The 20,581-nt window shown below is 41.8% G+C and overlaps 1 protein-coding gene across 7 annotated transcripts in view; it reads right to left on the bottom strand.

Annotated features, from left to right (window-relative positions):
- The window catches only part of SEMA3D (semaphorin 3D), a 183,192-nt gene that overhangs the window by 61,646 nt on the left and 100,965 nt on the right, over nt 1-20,581 (bottom strand). For 6 of the 7 annotated variants that reach the window (XM_077836139.1, XM_077836164.1, XM_077836155.1 and 3 more), the window contains 4 exons: nt 18,625-18,687; nt 15,737-15,856; nt 6,563-6,656; nt 2,450-2,578 (listed from right to left, as the gene is read on the bottom strand). In XM_077836139.1, the coding sequence (XP_077692265.1) occupies nt 2,450-2,578; nt 6,563-6,656; nt 15,737-15,856; nt 18,625-18,687 (406 nt within the window). Of the gene's footprint in view, nt 1-2,449; nt 2,579-6,562; nt 6,657-15,736; nt 15,857-17,513; nt 17,704-18,624; nt 18,688-20,581 lie in introns of those variants that run through there. The other variant, XM_077836189.1, reaches the window with a different exon arrangement.

Raw genomic sequence — 20,581 nt, forward strand, 5'->3', positions numbered from 1 at the left:
TCACCACTGCAAGTAATTTATTGCTAATTATACAATTACTTAAATATGTACAACCATTCCTGGAGGTCTAGCATATGCCTGGTAAATGGATAGTGAATTTAGGTTCTGGAGTGATTTTACACCTAGAATCAAGTAAATATTTTCTTAGCACCGAAATCTGCTGAAAGCACAAAAGGTATGTGATTGTTAGTATTACTTAATATACTAGTGATGCACTGAGTATTATGTTACAGTACTTAGTGCAAAAATTGATCACAATATTTAGAATTTCCTCAGCCTTAAAAGAATCTTTTTAAAACATTAAAAACTGCTAGTTTCTATTTATTTCAATGTAGAACAATGCATGAATTGTCTGTGTCAAGTTTCAGACATACTGTAATCGTAGTCCTTAAATACGGCTGGAAAGAGAGCAAAAACCTGACAAAGATGGTGGGGGCTTCATTATTTATATGGTATGAGATAGTATGTTAGGCTGTGGCGAGGAAACTAAGTTGTTTTTAAAACTCAGCCATATTCATATAATGCACACTGTCCTTACAACGTTCTCACAAATACGTTACCTCTTACTGAAAACAAAATAAATTAATAATAATAATAAAAAAAACTGGTCTAAAAAGCCAAACAAAAAACCTCAGAACTAAAACACATACAAAACTCGCAATTTCTTCACTTTATGTTGCACCCTGTTACTGTTCCCTTGCCTGTTTAGGGCCCAATCCTAACCACACACGCTGAGGTAACTTATTGATGCCATTGAACAGCCCAAGTGAAAATTAATGGTGTAGGTAAGTGTTTGCAGGATTGGACTGTTAGCTTGTAAGGCACAGAACACCAAAGGTATTGAGGCGTCTAGTTCCCATTAATTGGTGCTTAAACACCTTTAGGGATCTGGGTCTCAGTTCTTTTGGGCAAGAAATGGAACCTTCTAATATGCCTGTGCCACGCACACTAATGGTTGTGCTAGAACGGTAACAACTAAATTCATCAGCCCACAACAACATTAAATCTTTTCTATGATAATACTTTACCTCTTAGGAAACTGGCTAATCCTAAGGATTTTTATGCCATAAGTACTGGTCATTGTCCAGGGTTCTAAGCTGGCTGGTGAGGGGGCAGGCTGCATCAAAATTCCTGAAAGGAGCCAGTCCTGGCCTGAGCTGGCCTGCCTCACTTTCTAGGAACCCTCTCCTGCTCTGGACTGCAAACTGAATATGCCCTGCCTGCCTTCACTGCCAGGCCTGCCTTCTCCCTCAGGAAGTGTAGCAGCTGGCGGAGTGGCATGCAGCAAGAGAGGTGGGACAGAACTGGTAGAGAGGCAGCCAAGGGAGGAAAGCAGGAGACAGCAGAGAGGGAGCTCAGCAAGGCCTAAGGGAGATGAGATTCTCCACTTGTTTGGAAGGATCCCACTTTTACAGCCTGGGGAGCGCTAAGGATATTTTAGTGGTTATATATATGGCTTTTTTACACAGGAAAGACACTGGGACAGGGGAATGGGCAGAAGTGGACAGAAAGGTGAGGCATCTGCATGGGAGGAGAGAGAGGAGTGAAAGAAAATAGAGTATACTCTTGTTAAAGGGTTAACAGGCACAATGATCCCTTTCAGAGGATAACTGTGGAAAAGTCAATTTACCCCTGCGGTCAGGAGGCTCTGGCTTTACAATTCACCCATAATAGCCACATGGTCATGCTGCATCAGGGGCCAGTGTTGTCACATTTTTAAAGATAATTGATGGCCGAAAGAGGACACTTTCACATCTCCTAATTGAAAGGCATTAGGATTGTGGGTGAAGTTTTCTGTGCCACTTGGTGTGTGGTTTGAGGATGGCTGGGTATAAATATGGCCATTTTTTTTACAGGGTTTATTACTTTAAAAATGTTTTTAAATGGGCAAGAAAAAGCAGTCTGTTACTTAAGAAGCAGTTTTAAAGCATTCATAGTGAGTTTAAACTGCTCCTTGAAGTAGCACAGGGGTATTTTTCCCCCAGGGGGGTGGGGGAGGGAAGAGGGAAAACCTTCTACCTAATAGATGGAATTTCTAGTCTGACATTTCAGAGCGCTGTAGGAAGCAGCTTTTAATAAATGATTGCAACTGTTTGGTGAAAAAAAATATTATTCCAACAACACTGAAAAACTAGAAGCACTTATGCCATGAAATTATTTCCAACTACTGTGCTATATATAGACTCATAGATTAGAGATGGAAAGAACTCTTAGGTCTTCTACTTCAAATCCCTTCCATTACAGTATTTTCCCCTCTGGTACATTTCTCCAGCACTTTCTCTGTTCTACTTTTAAAAGACTGTAGATGGAAATAACCAACTATGCAACTTTATTTATGCTGGTTATATATATACACACACACACACATGTGTTTAAATAAAATGGGCCTCTGAACTTTCAAAAAAGCAGAGACAATGCAGTCAACAGCAACGTATGTTAAGTGTCCTACCGTTAAGCCAGTAATGTTCGGAAATGTCAGTTCTGATGTAATGGTGGTCATCAGAAGGGCCTAGAGAACGTGTTAAAGCTGTATCTTTGCCAAGGAAATCAGAAGCTGTTCCAGCATAGAGGTATGCATCTGTAAATGAGAAAGAAATAGTGAGGCTTTCTTCAAGACCATGGTGTATATATGGTTTATTTTATTCCTGTGTTGTTAAATGAATAAAGTATACATATGTTACACCATTCTTTTCTTTTAAATCCAAGTCTTTGACTCTGTAATGTAACATAAAGGATAACATTTTCAAATATGCCTCAGTGACTTTGGAGCCCAGGTCCCATTATCAAAAGTGACTTAGGCACTGAGGAGCCTGAATCCCATTGACTTTCAATGAAACTTAAGAAGAATTTTCAAAGGCTCCTAAATGCTAACTAAATAATTTAATACAGATTAGTGTTTCATATGCTGCAAACTGGTAATGATGAATTCTGATACAGGACGCAATCCTGATCACGTTAAAGTAAATGAGCATCTTTGCCTGGGTTAGGTGATGATGATTTGCCTCACAGCAAAACTGGAGTTAAGCATAATGGAAGTCCCAGATCATTTCCATGTATTGCACTGTGCCAGTTGCAATTGCAGTTACAGCTTATTCCCCTGCTTAGGTTTCTGTATGGTTCTTAGAATCCAAGCCCCAAAGGGACCACTGTGATCATATAGTCTAGGGGTCGGCAAGCTTTCAGAAGTGGTGTGCCAAGTCTTCATTTATTCACTCTAATTTAAGGTTTCGCGTGCCAGTAATACATTTTAACGTTTTTAGACGGTCTCTTTCTAGAAGTCTTTAATATATAACTAAACTATTGTTGTATGTAAAGTAAATAAGGTTTTTAAAATGTTTAAGAAGCTTCATTTACAATTAAATTAAAATGCAGCGCCCCCTGGACCGGTGGCTAGGACCCAGGCAGTGTGAATGACACTGAAAATCAGCTCGCATGCTGCCTTCGGCACGCGTGCCATCAGCTGCCTACCCCTGAATAGTCCAACCTCCTGTATTACACAGGCCATAGAATTTCCCCAAAATAATTCCTAGAGCATATGTGGCTACCTTCATGGCATCTCAGCACTGCACAAAATTAAAGGAGCACAGAAGACCAGAACAATGTTTGCTCTTTGTGTTCAGAGCATAGCTCTTTTGTGAAAAGAAGCCAAAAAAGACCTTGCTGTAGAAGTTTTGCAGTGCACAGTGCGTTCCACAATAGCTCTTTAATTCTTGCAAAATAAGGAGCTAGATTTAACAACAATGATTTTTATAACAAATTTGCATATGACGACATATTTCTGGTGTCTGTAAGAAGAAACAACAGAACTATGATGATGCATGTAATCCATACATGAATGGCAGAACTTCAAATTGAACAGCAATCATAAACCACATATAAAAGGCCCCTTTACTCAAATTCTGACATGGGTGAAAACATTTTATGTGATCTCTGAGCAGATAAATCCAAAGCTGAAAGTAACTGCATTTTTAATATTGTACAATACTGATGTGAATTTTCTTCTGTAAAGAGAAAAACACATATTAAAAAATAAGACCTAACCCCCCCCAGGAATAAATATGAACCACACAAACCTAGTTTATCAGTATTACTATTATCTAAGTAATCCTCCCTAAAAATATTTTAAAATTCATCTTTCAGACAGCATGTCTCCTTTGTGCAGTGACAAAGGATTCTGAAAGGTAAATGTCAAAATGAGGAATGGATGATATAATTAGTGTTTGCTAGCTGACAGGCCTTCAATGATTGATACATTTGAAAGACTCAAACAAAATGCCCATCCTCACTTAACCTCTGTTGACAAGAAGCTTTCAGCACTTAACTTATTCTTTGGTATCCTGCATTCCAAGTTCCTGTTGTTTCCTATAAAGGCTTTGGTAGACAAGAATTTTTAAAAAGGGATGGATGCTAAACAATGTTATTAAAAATAAATGTATTAAAAAGCATTGAGCAACTACATAATAGTATAAAAATGCCTACGTAGGGTAGGCAAATATTCAAAGCTTTTTGTAATACACTTGCAACTACTCATGCAAGGAAGTATTTGTAAAATCAGACACATAGCTTTTTAAGATTATGTACGAAAATAGACACCAACAAATGCACTCAATCTTCCCCTGTATGTTTTAGCCAAAGGGACTAGGTTTTTAACATAATGCATAGCTAACCTGCAGAACTTACTGCCACAAGATATTGATGCCAAATATCTTGCAATATTCAGAAAAAGTAGACATTTATAAGGAGAATGAGAGCATTCCCAATTACATTAAAATATAAAACTATTTATAAAGGATACAATTCCTAGCTCTTGTTAAGTGTTTCACATCTTTAGATCTCAAAGCACTTAACAAAGGAGGTCATTATCATTATCCCAATTTAAATATGGGGGAAATGAGGCACAGAGTAGGGTCGTGACTTGTCCATGGTCACCCAGCATGCCTGGGCAGAGCCAGGAATTGAATGGAGGTCTCTTTTCATAGACGCTAAAACCATGTTTCATCTGAACTCCTGCATAACATAGGCCATAGAACTTCCCCCAAATAATTCTGGTTTGAACTAGGGCTTCTCTTTTAGAAAAATATCTATTCTTGATTTAAAAATTGCCAGTGATGAAGAAGCCACCACAATACTTGGTAAAGTGTGCCAATGGTTAATTACCCACCACTATTAAAAAATGTACACCTCATTTCCAGTCAATTTGCATAGCTGCAACTTCCAGCCACAAGGAACCTGGAAGCAGTGTGTCCCACTCCAATGCCCAATCTTGGTCCAGTGCCCAAGCCACTAGGCAAAACTGCCTCCCTTTTGTTTCAGGGCATGAACTAACTGATGCATTACGAAGAAATTTCCCCCAAGGGCAGGTGATTTCACAGCTGCCTATTGCAGTGTTTCTTGTACCTTCTCCTGAAGCATTTGGCACTGGTCCCTGTCAGGGATGGGATACTGAACTAAAGGGGTCACTATTTTGGTCCAGCATGGGAGTTCTTATGTTCTAAATGCTATGTTTTAATAAATTGAAACATAGCCTCTTCTTCACTGCACAAGACTTAACAGAGAACTCAAAAGTATTTTAATGCTACTGAAATTAACAAACAGTTCTGTAATAAATCAGAGTGTTCTGTCACATTAGGAAAAAGAGAACAGTAGAAGTTTTTAGAATCCCTTTTTAGAAACAGACTTCATGGCCATTAAAAAGGGCTAGGGGTTCCTGAGAATGGTAACCCTCTGGCTTCAGTCTATTGTTTTTAATAAAAGAAGTACTGGCCCTTCAGCTGGGTCAAGATCACAAATCATTGATCTTATTATTGTAGAATAAAGGCTGAACATTAGTCATATTCTTTTTATAGCCCCAAGAGTCCGATACTTCAAAGCACGATCGCCACTCCTCTTCTGCTGTAAGTGAAAAGGTCATGGTGCTTCACTCTTGTCTCGTATTCATACACTTGATGGACAAGTTAAATGAAAATTATCCAAAGCTCTGAACCAAACCATGACAAAAGTAGCTTTTTTACAGTGGTTTGGAATACGGAGGTCAGGCTGACATTCCATGACACCAAATGTCAGACCACACAGCATGGAAGTACAGGCAAGAGGAAAATTGCTCTTAGAATCAGTGCCTCTGAAGTGGCTACTCAAATAATTAGAAACCTCAAAATGGATTTTTGCAGATGACTTCATGTATGTCTGCTGACTTCAAAGGGCTGACAATATTGATAATTGCCACAGAACCCCCGAATCATATGAAATACTGTATACAGATTTTTTTGAAGCAGAAACGACTGGGTAAAGATGACACTACCTTGTTTCTAAACTGGCAGCTTTTCCATTTATTGGCTCTCATAGTTCCCCTTTAGCTTTATCGCATTCATTTTTTTTTTAGCATACGGAAAGTGACGGATGCTGTTGGGCCAGGTCCTCAGCTAGTAGAAGTTGGCATAGCATCATCAAAGTCAATGGAGCTCGGTGGATTTGCACTCGCTGAGCATCTGGCCCTGTTGTTGTTAGTTAAATAAGATTGTGATGAACACGCAAGGAGGAAACATCCGTGATGTTGACATCTTACCTGTCATTACGGAAGCAAACGGCTGATGAGGATCAAAAGGACATTTCAACCTGCCAGACTCCAGGTTCTGAGTGTCCAGTCTGAATACTATTTCCTGAGAATAAATGCAAATTCATTAACCTGGTGTCAATGCAAAGAGCGACTAAGTCTTAGACATATTGCTCCTCTCAGATATGAAGTAATGGCGTATTACAATGTGTATCTCTCACGCATCTGGCCTTTATGTCTGTAGTTTTATAGATCTGCTTTGTATCTGGATTTTACATTCATCATTTTAATGCATCACAGTCATTTAATAGCAATGAATTTAGCAAAAATAAACTGATCTGAAAATGGATGCATTGTTCAATGCCATCCTTCCAGATTAAAGGCTGGATGTGCCTTAAAGGCATAAGCCTTTGTTGGGGAGAGTGTGCCGAGAGACTGTGGACAAATGGGAGGGATTCTAGCTATTTCCACCTGGTTTTCTCTTGGGGCTCCTGAACAGTGCTCATAGCAGACACAGCTCAGCCACTCTTTAAATGAGTGCAGCATATGCTCTCCCCTCGTCATCTTTAAGGAAGCTGTTGAGGCTGGGGCTGCTTGCATGGCTCATTGGCTCCAATCGCCACCTGCATAGTGGCTAGGAGCTGGGTAATGGCATAAGGCATAAAGCAGGATGGAGAAAAATCATGATGTAAAAAAAATAATAAATTAAAAAAATATCAAATAATGGTTCTTATTTAAATCTTATTTTATGTATTTCCATGTTGCTCGTCCTTTACTTTTAGCCCATTTTATAGTCTTTAACTGCATAAGTGGCTATTTGGTACTGGTTTCCTTCCTTGTTTTTAGTAAAATTTCAAGTTTTACAGAGATTTTCCTTCCACTAAGAAATTTCACACTTAAAATGTTTGTCTGTGCTGGGAGAGAAAAAAAAGCCACGTAAGTCCAGGACCTCCCTATGGGTTTGTCTAGCCTTGGAATGTTTTACCAATTATATCAGTATAATTATGCCTGTATCATTTAACTGCTATTGTTATGCTAATATAACTCGCAGGGTGGACATTCTTATTCTGGAGTAAGAGTGGCTTTTCTGGGTTAGTTTAAACCCCCTCCAAAGCAACATATGCTAAACGGAAAAAAACAAAAAAGGCACTCATACCAAAATAAGAGTATCCACATAGGGACTTATATCCCTATAATTAGTGTGGTTTAAATTAACACTTTAGTTTCCACTGGTATAACTTTCCTGTGGGGACACATCCGAATATCCTTATTGTGAGAAAAGCACAAACTGAAATACAAAATTGATCAGCAAATAGTCTGGGCTGTATTTGCAACCACCACTATATTCCATTACATTGAACTGACGGACGTCAAGAAAGCTGAAATGGTTCAACCATATTACACTCTTCCAACATGGCTTGCGATCTGAAGTCAGTGGGACCCTGTGCTTTTTAATCACTTAGCTGCTTTTGAAAATCCGATCCTTATTTGTCTAAATATCGGCTTGTGGTGGGGTGGCTGCCCTTCCCAGGGAGAAGAAGGGGTTAAAAGTAGCACCACGGAGGCTGCACAGAACCCACTAATCAGGAAAGGGCTTATTGAGCCCACCAATAGGGGGAAGGCTTGCTGGAACAGCCAATCAGGGGCAGCGAGGGCCATATATAAAGGGATGCTCAGCAGCGCGGAAGGCAATCTCTCCCTGGAAGGCAAGGGAGAGATTGAAGAAGTGCCTGAAGAAGTGACAGAGATAGAGCAGTGCTGGGCAGGGGCAGCAGAGTGCAAGGGTGAGCTGCTGGCGGACCACTGCCAGGCTAGGGCCTTGCTTCGTGGGCTGACAGGGTGCTAGGGCTATGGGGGAAGTGGCCCAGAGAAAATAGGCAGCAGGTTGGAGGAGGGCAGTAGGTGGCTGCTGGCTATAGGGTCCATGGGTTGGGACCCAGAGGGCTTGGGTCCCCCACATTTGCCAATGAGGAGAGTGGCCGATATCCAGACTACAGTTGGCCCCTCAGACGAGGGCTGGATATTGGACTGCAGTTGGCTGGTAAGGCAAGTGGCAGGAATACAGACAGCCGATTCCCCTGGAATGGGGAAGATACTGGAGTGGGGGCACAGCCGGAGGCCTGTGCCCAGAAGAGGACACTGTGGTCCGAGGAGTGAGTGTCTTAAGAGTGAAGACAGGAGTGACGGCAGGCGTGACACCGCTAGCTGAATGTGGACTGGAAGGGCCGAGGGCTAATTCTGAGAATGGCCAGCAGGAGGCGCTGCGGAGTTGAGTCCCGCTTTGTCACAGGGCTTAAAGCCTAACTTTAGGCTCCTATTTTTGGACAGTATGTATGGGAAAAAAACAAACCCTTTGTTAATGTAGTGAAGGTCTATATAGTTTTCATTGTTAAAACAAAATCCCTTCAGTGTTAAAGTGACAAAGATGTTATGCCAATAAGGGAAAAGTTTCAATAAAAATACCAATTTTAGTCAGTGATGCTGCAAACACACACATGCATGCTTAACTTTATGCATGTGAGTACTCCCATTGAAGTCAATTTTACTATTTGTGCAAGTAAAATTATGCAACTGTTAAAGTATTTGTTGGACCAGGGCCTTAATTTTCCATATTTTGTTTTTTGCCTGGAGCAGTTTTGTATAATTGCAATGAGATACTCTATTAGTAGTGGCATTTAAAAACCCCTCCTGCATTTACAGTTTAGTTCATCATAAGTTTTAATTTAAAACTGTAATAGCACAAATTTTCTAATTAGTTTTACAAAGTCAACCTGATTTAAATCAATTATTAAAATAAAAATCAAGTGCCTTCAATGAATTGTTTAAATCACTTTGTGTTAAATTATTCCACCCTGTCTTGGGGTATAGAGGGCAGGCTACTTACACACCCACAGAGGGCCATGTACAACAGGACTCCTTAACAAGTTAAATCCACCAATAATCTACACTACCTGGTTAAGTCAATACAAGGCAGCTTACGTTAACCTAGCTGTGGATGTCTTCACTTAATTTGACTCCCGCTGATGTAAGTGCCCCACTATGCTGACTTAATAACAACCACCACCTCCCAGAGCAGGGTAGAGTCACAGTTGATGTAGTTAGATCAACACAAAGTATGTCTACACAGCAAAGAAAAACCCACAGCTACCCTGTGCTAGGTGACTCGGGTTTGCGAGGCTTGGGCTAAGGGGATGTTTCACTGCTGTGTAGACTTCTGGGCTCAGCTTGGAGTCCAAGCTCTAGGACCCTGCAAGGTGGGAAAGTCCTAGAGCTTGGGATGCAGCCTGAGCTTGAAAGTCTATGCTGTAGTGAAACAGCCCCGCAGCCCAAACCCCTGGGAGCCCACGTTGATCCAGCCACAGGTATCTAGTTGCTGTGCAGACATACCCACTGTGTCAGTGGAGACATCGTGTTGTTTAAATCAACTATTACTGGTCTCCAGGAGCTGTCCCACACTGTTCCATACTGACCACTCTGGTTACTGTTGTGAACTCCACTGCCCAGGAGGTCAGGGAGAGAGAAAACTGCCCCTCTTCTTTAAAGCCCTGTGAATTTTTGAAATTCCTTTTCCTGGTTGCCTGGCTTGGTGAGCACACCTAGCAGTTCTCCATTGTTGTGTGCAGCTGCCTAGCTGACCAGGCTGGCTACATGCTGCAGACGCGTTCCTGCCTGGAGTAAATGGGCAGTATTCAATCTCCTATGGGGAGAAGAGGTTGTGTAGGGACAGCTCCGATCTAGCCATAGAAATGTGACCATCTAGAAGCAGATTACTTGGGGGATACCGGAGAAAGGCTACAACAGTGTTGGTGTAAGTGTACCTGAAATGGAGCGTTCTTTCCCCTTCATAAATTCTGTTCCCTTAATGTATTAAGTTTTAGATGTTTTCTTTTAAGTGCCTGGTTCATGTAACAGAATAAAATTCTATTTTTGGAATAAAATTCATCTTTAGTAATTCACAACATATGCTGGCTGGTGCTGAGCAGATCTGACACCCACCACTTTCCTGTTATTCACTGTTGCAGAACCTGTAACACCATTCACAGACAATATTAATAGGTGTATTGACAATGTTCTAATCACTACAAGATTCATATCGCCTGCAAAAGAGCAAGGCCAGGTAGAATACACTATAGCAACACTTACTACTCTGGCTCACTATTATAATGGTCTTTCAAAGCCTCCCTGAGCGTGTAGCTCTGTATTGTATCTGAATGTTCAAATTCAGAAGACAGCTGTTCCACCTCCACCCCAGTGGAAACCTTTCTCCTTTTGCTTCACAGATATTATGCAGGACACAGCAGGCCGCTATAACCATTGGGATATTTTTCTCACTGAGGTCCAATCTTGTAAGTAAACAACGCTAGTGATCCTTCAAACGACCAAAGGCACACTCAGCTTCCATTCTGCACCTGCTGAGCCTGTAGTTGAAGTGCTCCTTGATGCTGTCAATGTGGCCGGTGTATAGCTTCATTACCCATGGGAGCAACAGGGGTAATCTACCAGTTGGGAAAGAAAATCCCTGCTTGCAGTTTTTTGAACAGTTCATCTTCTTAAAGATGCGAGCATCATGTACGTTCTCTAACCAACCCACACGGATGTCAATAAAGCATCACCAGTGATTTACCAGATTTTGCATTACCATAGAAAAGTAGCCCTTTCTGTGGATGTACTCTGTGGCAAAGTGATCTGATGCTAAAATAGCGATACACATGCCCCATCTCTTGCCACACCATAGTTCAGGAACCCTGCTGCAGCAAAACCAGCCACTATGTCCTCCACATTGCCCAGTCACAGTCCTGCATAGCAGGAGGTGATTAATAGCCCTGCACACTTGCATGCCAATAGCCCCTGTGGTGGATTTCCCAACTCCAAATTGATTCCTGACTGACAGGTAGCAATCTGTCATTGCAAGTTTCCACACTGTGAATCATCACTCACTTCTCAACTGTCAGTGCTGCTCTTATTTTGGTGTCCCTGCACTGGAGGGCTGGGGCAAGTTCAGTGCACAGATCCAAGAAATGTGGCTTTGAGCATCCGAAAGCTCTGCAGCCACTACTCATCATGCCAAACCTGCATGACAATGCAATCCCACCAGTCAATGCTTGTTTCTCAGGCCCAGAACCTGTGCTCCACCATCTCCGGCTGCTCCACGAACACTACCAACAACCTTGAATTGGTTCTTTCTATGCCCCACAGCAATCTAGCCTCCAAAGAATTGTCATGTTCTCCACAGCTCCTCTGGCAGCTCTGCAAACACTGCAGGAACATGCCCTCTATGCTTGCAACGCTCATGACAATAGTGCAGAACTGTGCAAACTCCATGCTTCTGTCACAAACAGCAGGTAGCAAGGAGGGATGTATGGGGTTTTGTGGATTTTGAAAAGATGTGAAATATTATGGGATGCAGATGAAATTAGGGGATGGATAACATTGCATTATGGGAAGTTGACCCCCAGGCTCCTAGTCACCATTGGGTGACTCGTTTCGGCCCCAGCAGACATTGCAAAAACTTCCCAAAACACCCTGTGCTGGATGGTGGCAAGTTGCACAGTGGTATACCTACCCATGGTGCATTGCTCTGTGCACTGATACAAGCACTCCTGGTGAGGACATGCTCCGCCAACACAAGAAGCAAAGCATACACATGCACAAGCGATGTAATAACTGTGGAGACTATATGCCAATGTAACTGAGGTCAGCATAATTTTGTAGTGTAGACATGATCTAAGTTTTCATTTAGGTAACCAGAGGGCCAGCATTTTTATTTTTCCTGTTATGTCCATCCATAAATTCTCTAGGCTCACGACAAGATATAAAAACACAGCACCAAAAAACTTATCTGCGGAATATTTAATAACTAAGCTCTCTACAAAGAAGCAAAGTCCCAGTAGTGGGACATATTCCACCCCATCCATTCACCTCATTCCCTCACATAATGCCACCTGGGACACAGGTAAACTTTGCAGTGTTCTCAGAAGGTCACCAATGTGAGTTGAGGCATACTGATGGGGAAAATGAGTTCTAAGGCTAAAGATCACTGGCCTGCTCCCATCCCACTCCCATTTCAACAAGGTGGCTGTTAGTATGAGCCCCTCCCAAGATCACAATGACAGCAGTATCAAATATGGAGAGGGTGCTCTCTAAATTAACTAGGACCCAAGTCACTTAGAGTCTTACACATCAAAATCAAATAGCTCAAACTTCACCCAGAAATCAACAGGTAACCAGTACAGAGTACAGGTAATTAACACACAACCTGGGCAAAGCTTTTAACACTGTTTTGAAGGCTGTGGCAAAACACACAAATTGAGCCCAGTCCTGTTCACCTTGCCCTTAGGAGAAGTTTTGGCTTTGACTTCAATCATAACAAGATTGGGATTTTAATCTCCTTAAATTCAACTGTGTGACGCCTTGGCAGATTTTATCATGTTTCCAAAACAGTATGTGCTGTGGCTTAAAGTCACCTGACCTGTTCTGACTCATCTGTTTTCAGGGCACTGCCATCAGAAGGTTGGCAGACACATGGGCAGGTTTCAAAGGTTGTCAGTACATTGGCAGATTTCAAAGGCTCATTACAGAAAGAAAGACTATCTTGAGCCTTTGCTTTCCCAACAGCAGATTAGTGCCTAGAATCCAACAGAGTCAGACTGAGTTTGGTCATTACAAAACACACGCAATTATAATCTAGACTTTTAAAAATCAAGAAAGAATCTGGATCAGTGGCAATGCTGTGTTACCACGCGAGAAACCTGAATTTAGTTCAGAGTGTCAGGGGACAAAATTCCCAAAGTACACGATCCATGCAACCACAGTCAAATCAATAGGTTTGCAGGGAGAGTAAGGGCTAGCAGCACCTGGCTCCTGACCTCTCACTTCTCAGGAGTAAGTGAGACACTGAGGAGGCAGTGGAGTTCGCCCGTTAGATAAGAGCCACAGGTGGAAAGGGAAGGAGTGCCTCATGCCGTTCACCGCTACATTGCACTTGATTAAACCAGGCTGCAGAGAAGAGATACTATCATGTGAGGCTTTGGGTGGTAATGGGAGAAAGGAGCACTCCTTAGGGATGCAGAGGGCAAGCAGGGGGGTGGGAGGAGAAAGGGAAAACGAGGGAGAAAAGTTGCATATAGCCAGTCCAAGAATTCTGTTCCACCGGCTGTGACAAGAGAAGCACAGTTTATTACAGTGCTGCTTTTCTTTTATTTCAGAAGCACTAGAATGTGCTAATTTCTCTTTTGAATCTTAGGTAAGAGGCCTTTGAAAAAAGTGAATTCTTTCAACCCATGAAAAACACAGGCCTCTTCCACCCACAAACACAAAGGGACATTGGACTTGTCCTAATGGATCAGGCTAGTAGTCGGTCCAGTCAAACGGCCTATTTCCAACCTTGCCCAGCACCAGCTGCTTTAGGGGAAGGAGAAAATAAATCCCTCTAATGAACAATTATGGAAGCATCTGTCCATAGGGGAAATTTCTTCCAGACCTGTCAGTTAGTGGCTGGATTATACCCTGTAGAGTGAGTTTGGCACATTGCCACTGTTGTCACTAGGAAGAGCGTGGGCCTGTTATACCAATTTACAAGGTGCAGCACGTACAGACACATGGGAGGGGACAATTTTGCAGGCTGGTGGAGCTGGGGGTAGAGCTTGTGAAGGCAAAAGTGCTGGAATCAGTCTGAACCGAGCTTGTCCACAGGGACCAATACTTTGTCTGCGCTCTGTGTAAGGGGAGGAGGGAAAATCTCCTTGAATCCTCCTGCTCCATCCCAAGCAGATACTGCTCTGGTGCCTTTACACCAAGTAAAGGGCTGGAATGACATAAAGAGGCCCTATCAGTCCCATTTCAGCTGTGGGTGGATTCCCTCAGTGCAGGTACTGATGAAGACAGCCTTCTGAGAACCTCCGCGCAAGCCCTGGCATAGGATGCATGCCAGCAGAAGGGGCATGTCAGGGGCAGGGTTGGACAGAACTAAGAGACTGCCTGGAGACAGGTCCCCAGGACTGGCCTCTCCAGGCTCCAGATCATGCCAGGATCAGGGGCTTGCAAAAGTGGCTTAGATTCCCTCCCCTTGGGCTGTGAGTTTGCCTCAGGTCCCTAAACCCTCTTTTCAGCTACCTTGTTTTTAAAAGTTTTATAGGACTCTGCACCTCTTACCTGGCAGGAAATATCTGGCCTTGGTGCTGTGCCTCAAAAGAACTGCAGGTATCTGGTGTTACCGCATACTTTGGCGCACTATGGCTTACATTATATTTTACAGAGCAAGCCAACATTATGTTAGCTTTTGAGAAGCATGGCTTCAGTTGACAAGTCCTTCAGGGTAAAATCACAGCCAGGAGTAATACACATGTGAAAGGACTCTGCTGTGTGTTCTAAGGATGGGCAGGGCAAGGCTGTGCAGCTGCTCTCAGCACTGACTGCTAACAGATTTGAAGGAAGAATCTGAGATGTACCCTGTTGCTCTCCCCAACTGTCATTTTGATCCCAAGTGGCAATCAGTCCTGTCATCTTCATCCCCATAACTTTCCTACCCTCATGAGCAAAGAGCCACCACACAGTTCCCCCTTCTGCTTCCTGTTCAATTCACAGCCCCTCTGTGCAATGGAAAATGTGTTATTTCCACTGGGAATGGGTGGGTGTAAAGCCAGGCCTGGGGACTGAAAGCTTTCCCCCTAAATGGTGAATGGACTAAGCAATCCATAGTGGTTTAGACAGTCCCAAAGCACCAGAGCACTTCCATTCCCACAGGTAGCTGGCCCATGGAGTGATAGTCACAGTGAATTTAGAGGTTGCTACTTTCCCTGGAAGAAGCAGAGTGTTGCAATGCTGACCAGAAAGCAGAGAAAGAGAAACAGGAATAAATAAGCAGGAAAAGGATTTGCTAGAAAACAAGACATCTGGGTTAAATCTGCTCTTCACATAATTAATCATTTGAAAGTGTCATTCTAAAGACCTTTGTATATTAATTCTTACTGGGCAAAGAGTTTTGTTCAAGTGCAATATGCACACATCAAATGTGAGAACATGAGTTCTTACATGACCTGTAAAATGCACCATAACCCTGATATTTATACAAACTGCTGTCAGTTCATTTTTTATATAACTCACTCTGTATTTTAAAATAAATGATGGATGCTAAGCAAGGTTAGAGCCATTTCTTGTCATGCACCATTGGTGGGGGAATTAAATTACCTCTTTGTGTACTCCAAGCTCAATGTATCCACAGATAGGGTGGAAGGCTCCTGTGCCGCAGACATAAACATGGGTCCGGTTGTAGGGTTGAAGAACCCGGATAAAATTTGCACATTCTGTCTATTGGGAAAAATGGAGGAAAAGTTAATACTTTACAACTATTCACACAACAGTACTCATATTTGGTGGCTTATTTATTTTTGCTCTCCCATCTACATTTCATTAAGCAATAGCTGTGCTCATGTTATTTTGAAAAAGTTGTAACGGCTAAAGCATTAGCACTGGCCAACTACTGCACAGTTCATCCATCAGGCAATGACTTACATGTTATACTGATTACATTCTTGTTATACTGGTATAAAGCCATGAAGAATGACAAAGTACATGGTGAAAGTCTAGTTTTGAGGAGTTCTCTATGTACCAGTCTTTGTTGTAATAAAGCTCCAGTCTTAACAATTGTCTGGAAACGGGAAAGTTGGCAACCGTTTCCAAAATGTGGTGGGCCCCACGTTTGGCTGGCCTGTTGGTTCCCCTGTCATTTCTTCCAATTAAAGACTCAGTGCAAGCATTAACAGCCAAAGGTTAATTGGGGGAATAGAGGCAGGGGCCCTCCATCAGTGTGGCAGTCCTCAGGGCTGCAATAAACTGTCAAAGGGTGCATTATGTATATACTCCCCTTGCATTGGCCCTACCTTATAGGCCAGCAAGGACTGGGGCAAGACTGTTATGCTCTGATGCACCCTAAACAGCTAGCCCAAAACACAAGGAAATTTAAGCAAAACACGCAGGTAGGTTGTCAATCAAAACTTTTAACAATCATGAACCAGTTAAGTCAGCAACAATCTGAAGAAAACATCACAACAGTCCAAATGGCTGGTATATAGCAGTTGTGCCTGAGTAACTGCACACATCCAATGGTTGTGCACATACACACAGGACCAGTAACTATAACAAAGAGGAACAGGAAAAGAGAGAAGGAAGCAGTAAGTAGGAGGGGAACGAACACACACAACACACACACACACACACACGTCATCACAAGGTCCATGACACTTTGGGGTACGTAGCACCAGGGTAGTCCCTGGACAGTCCTGGCCCTTGCTGTTCAGCAGTGCAATTACTTAGAGTTTCAGAGTAGCAGCCGTGTTAGTCTATATTCGCAAAAAGGAAAGGAGGACTTGTGGCACCTTAGAAAATAACAAATTTATCTGAGCATAAGCTTTCGTGAGCTACAGCTCACTTCATCGGATGCATGCAGTGGAAAATACAGTGGGGAGATCTATATACACAGAGAACAGGAAACAATGGGTGTTACCATACACACTGTAACGAGAGCGATCACTTAAGGTGAGCTATTACCAGCAGGAGAGCGGGGGGAGCTTTTTGTAGTGATAATCAAGGTGGGCCATTTTCAGTAGGTGACTTCTGGGTACTCTTGATTATCACTACAAACAGTTTCCTCCCCCCCTCCCTGCTCTCTATGTATATAAATCTCATGTTCTCTATGTATATAAATCTCCCCACTGTATTTTCCACAATATGCATCCGATGAAATGAGCTGTAGCTCATGAAAGCTTATGCTCAAATAAATATGTTAGTCTCTAAGGTGCCACAAGTACTCCTTTTCTTATTACCTAGAGTGTGGCTGTCCATTGCAAGGTTATGGCATGGGGCGGGGGTAAAGGGCAAGCAACAGCCTTGCCCTAACTGGGAAAAAGAAGCATACAGCAAAGCTGTTTGGCCACTTATTTTCAGGTTAATATATCTGCTGTCTAACCTGTAAGGTGGAAAGAAAGCTGAAGAGGGAATGTAGTAGATGACACCTACGAGGCATCACAAAACACAATATTCATCCCTCCAGCTGCCTCTCTTTTACAAAAGCACAGACATGGGTCCAACTACAAAGTTTGTGTACCGATCAGGATCAGAGAATTCCCAGAGCTCAGATGAGGTGTTGTTCAGCCCTGCTGTATAATAGAGATAAGGGACAGCCATTATGTTAGGATCCCAAATGGAATCTCCTCATAAAGTGTATTTCAATCCAGGGTTTTAGCTTGGGCCCATCCTTTAAACAAAAATGCCCAGTGAAAGCCTCTGGGTTAGTGGGAAGACAGGGGAAGAAACTTCTCATGTATGAGCGGGGAAGGCTTCACGTTCTTTATGGCTCTTCTTGTCTTTCATGAGGGAATCTGGTTTCTCTTCACTGTGCAGAAGATAGATGGGGGAAGTCTTTTTATTATGCAGAATGATGCATGTTCTTATATGAAAGGGGACTCTGGCACTGGAGAAGAGCTTATGAATCCATGAGACTGATGTTTTAGACTGGTGATAATTGCAGCTGTCTATGAATTGAGTTAATTTGTAAATGTACAGGTCTGAGGTTTTGTTAATGAATTGCATAAAGCTGTGTTCAGTATATTCCCAAGGGGAAGGGACTTTCTGATGGTCACAGGAGCTTTTAGTGGCTTTGGATCAGGCCCATAATGAGTATCACAGGATACATTTCATAATGGAATTGATTCACTTCTCAATATGAACTGTGGCTGAATTTTGAACGTATACTGATTTTTGCATGTATACCAATGGCTAAGCACCTCTTCTACTCAGTACTGTTCCACGTTTTGCTTGAAGCATCAGCATTTGAAATAGAGATGAAACTACTCTTTGAAGTTAGTGATTTCAATATCAGTTGCATGCACTTTTTTAAAGAAAGAGGCTAAACTATCAATGGTATGTCTTTTGTGCATTAAATTAGAATACAGTAGTGTGTGTATTTACCAGCCTTTCTTCAACAGCTGCTTAATAATCAAATCTAACACATTTAGAAATAAATATATAGCTATACAGTGTTACCAGCACCAATAAAGAAAAACAATTTCTGTACTTACCTGGGCATCTTTCCCAGCTAGTTTGCATACTTCCACCTTGTCTTTTGCTGCAGGCCAGTAAATCTGTAATACATTTAAAGGTGTGTTAGGACCAGAGATTTTGCAGCATTTTACTCTTTCTTCTGATTTTGCTTGAAATATTTCATTGCAAAGAGCAGCTCAAATAACCTTATGTATATTTAAAGAACTGAGATATGAATATGTATTTCTTTAAGACTATCATAATGACTATACAAACTTTAAATACAATGCGGCCTGCCATTTGTTCATTTGTTCATTTTATTTACCCATTTTAAGGTAACCTTTAAGACCCTTTACCTGTTTTCATAATTCATATGCATTTTTAATGTGATGAGCTGTGTCTGGTTCTGAAGGACAGACCAAACTCAGCCTGAGAGTAAAATTAATACACTCTATGGAATTACACTAAAAGTGAAGTTAGCCCAGTGGCTACAGATTTGGCAAAGCTGTGTCTGCCAAATATTAGCTGCGTCTGCCAATTTTAAAATGAAAAGGGGTTTTGTTTGAAAAACTAAAGCATAGCTTTAGGGAAATCTTTAGAACAAAAAGGACATTTGTCAGAAATGCATAGCACACGATTTAATAATCTGACCCATCAGCAGAAACTGACTTATAGTAAAGTATATACATGTAGAATATGACATACATGCATAGAGCAGAATTACATGCCATACTTAATAGGTCTCTTTTCTTTCATATACACTTAGAATCCTGACATATGGAAGTTAGTATTTTTTGGAAATATTGGCTCAGATCATTAGTTGGCATAAATTGGCATAATTCCATTTATGGCAATGGAGTTACATTGATTTATACCAGCTGAGAAGCTGGGCCATTTATTTCAATTAAGTAATCAAAATAGGGTACTGTCAAATATATGTATGAATCCATCAGCTTAAGAAATACAAACTTTCGATAAATACAAAGAAGGGGAGAGAGAGAGAGAGGGAAAAGTATTCTTCCAAAAGCAACATGATTTATTTGCCCTGAGTTGACCAGGGATCTTTATTCCTGTTTTTTATTATTTTAAGACAGCCTGAGTGTGAGGAATTTTTTTTCTGATTGACAGCAAAGAGACAGAAAGAATTTAATATGGTAAGGTCTTGACCGAATGCAAGTTAGGAAATATCTAATGCCTCATGCTTCAGGAGCCCAAAAGTGATTTACCAGTAGCCTGGGTTCTTACAGCATAATGTTCATCTTGGATAGCACTTCATTCAAATCTTAAACACCACAGTCCTAAGAGTCTAGATTTGTTATATTAAAGAGCAGACGTTCCATAAGGCTTGTTTTCCAATACAGACATGCTTTCACAAATATATATATAATTTCCAAAAGGGGATTTAAGGAGTTGAATTCATGGCAATTAAATCAAAACATATCCCTCTGGACAATTTCAGATGGAAGAAAGGGCAATATGATTTATACCAATAATGGTGAGCTTCAAAAGGTTCAAAATTGGAGTTCAGTTCAGATAAGCTTCCAAAATTGTAGGGTTCTGGATGTTGGGGTGTAGATGAGCTGTGCTCAGAGCAAGATTGAAAAGCTTGGGGACTTAAGTAGCTCTCTGGCACCATTTTTACTCCTCCAATCCTCAGGGCTACTCTAATCATGTCATCTTATAAGAGCCCCCATAGGGACCATTAGTAAAGATGGAGATCGCTGGAGTGAAACACATTCTAGCCATGACCCCTACACGAGCTCAATTCCACACAATTAAGGCAGCTTGAAAGTGCCCACACAGGCCAAGATTTTGCTCCAGATGTTTATGTGCAATGCTTCTCTGACCCATCCCAACCTCCCATGTCTACAAAACTGGGTCGAGAACAACCTCCTTTATTTGCATTCTAGCCGTTCTTGTTCTCCTCCCAGCCAGAAATGGGATGTGCTGGTCTTCTGCAAGGAAATTCATTCACTCCCACATGAATAAGGGATG

Source organism: Eretmochelys imbricata, chromosome 1, assembly GCF_965152235.1.
Source record: "Eretmochelys imbricata isolate rEreImb1 chromosome 1, rEreImb1.hap1, whole genome shotgun sequence".
Classification (NCBI taxonomy): domain Eukaryota; kingdom Metazoa; phylum Chordata; order Testudines; family Cheloniidae; genus Eretmochelys; species Eretmochelys imbricata.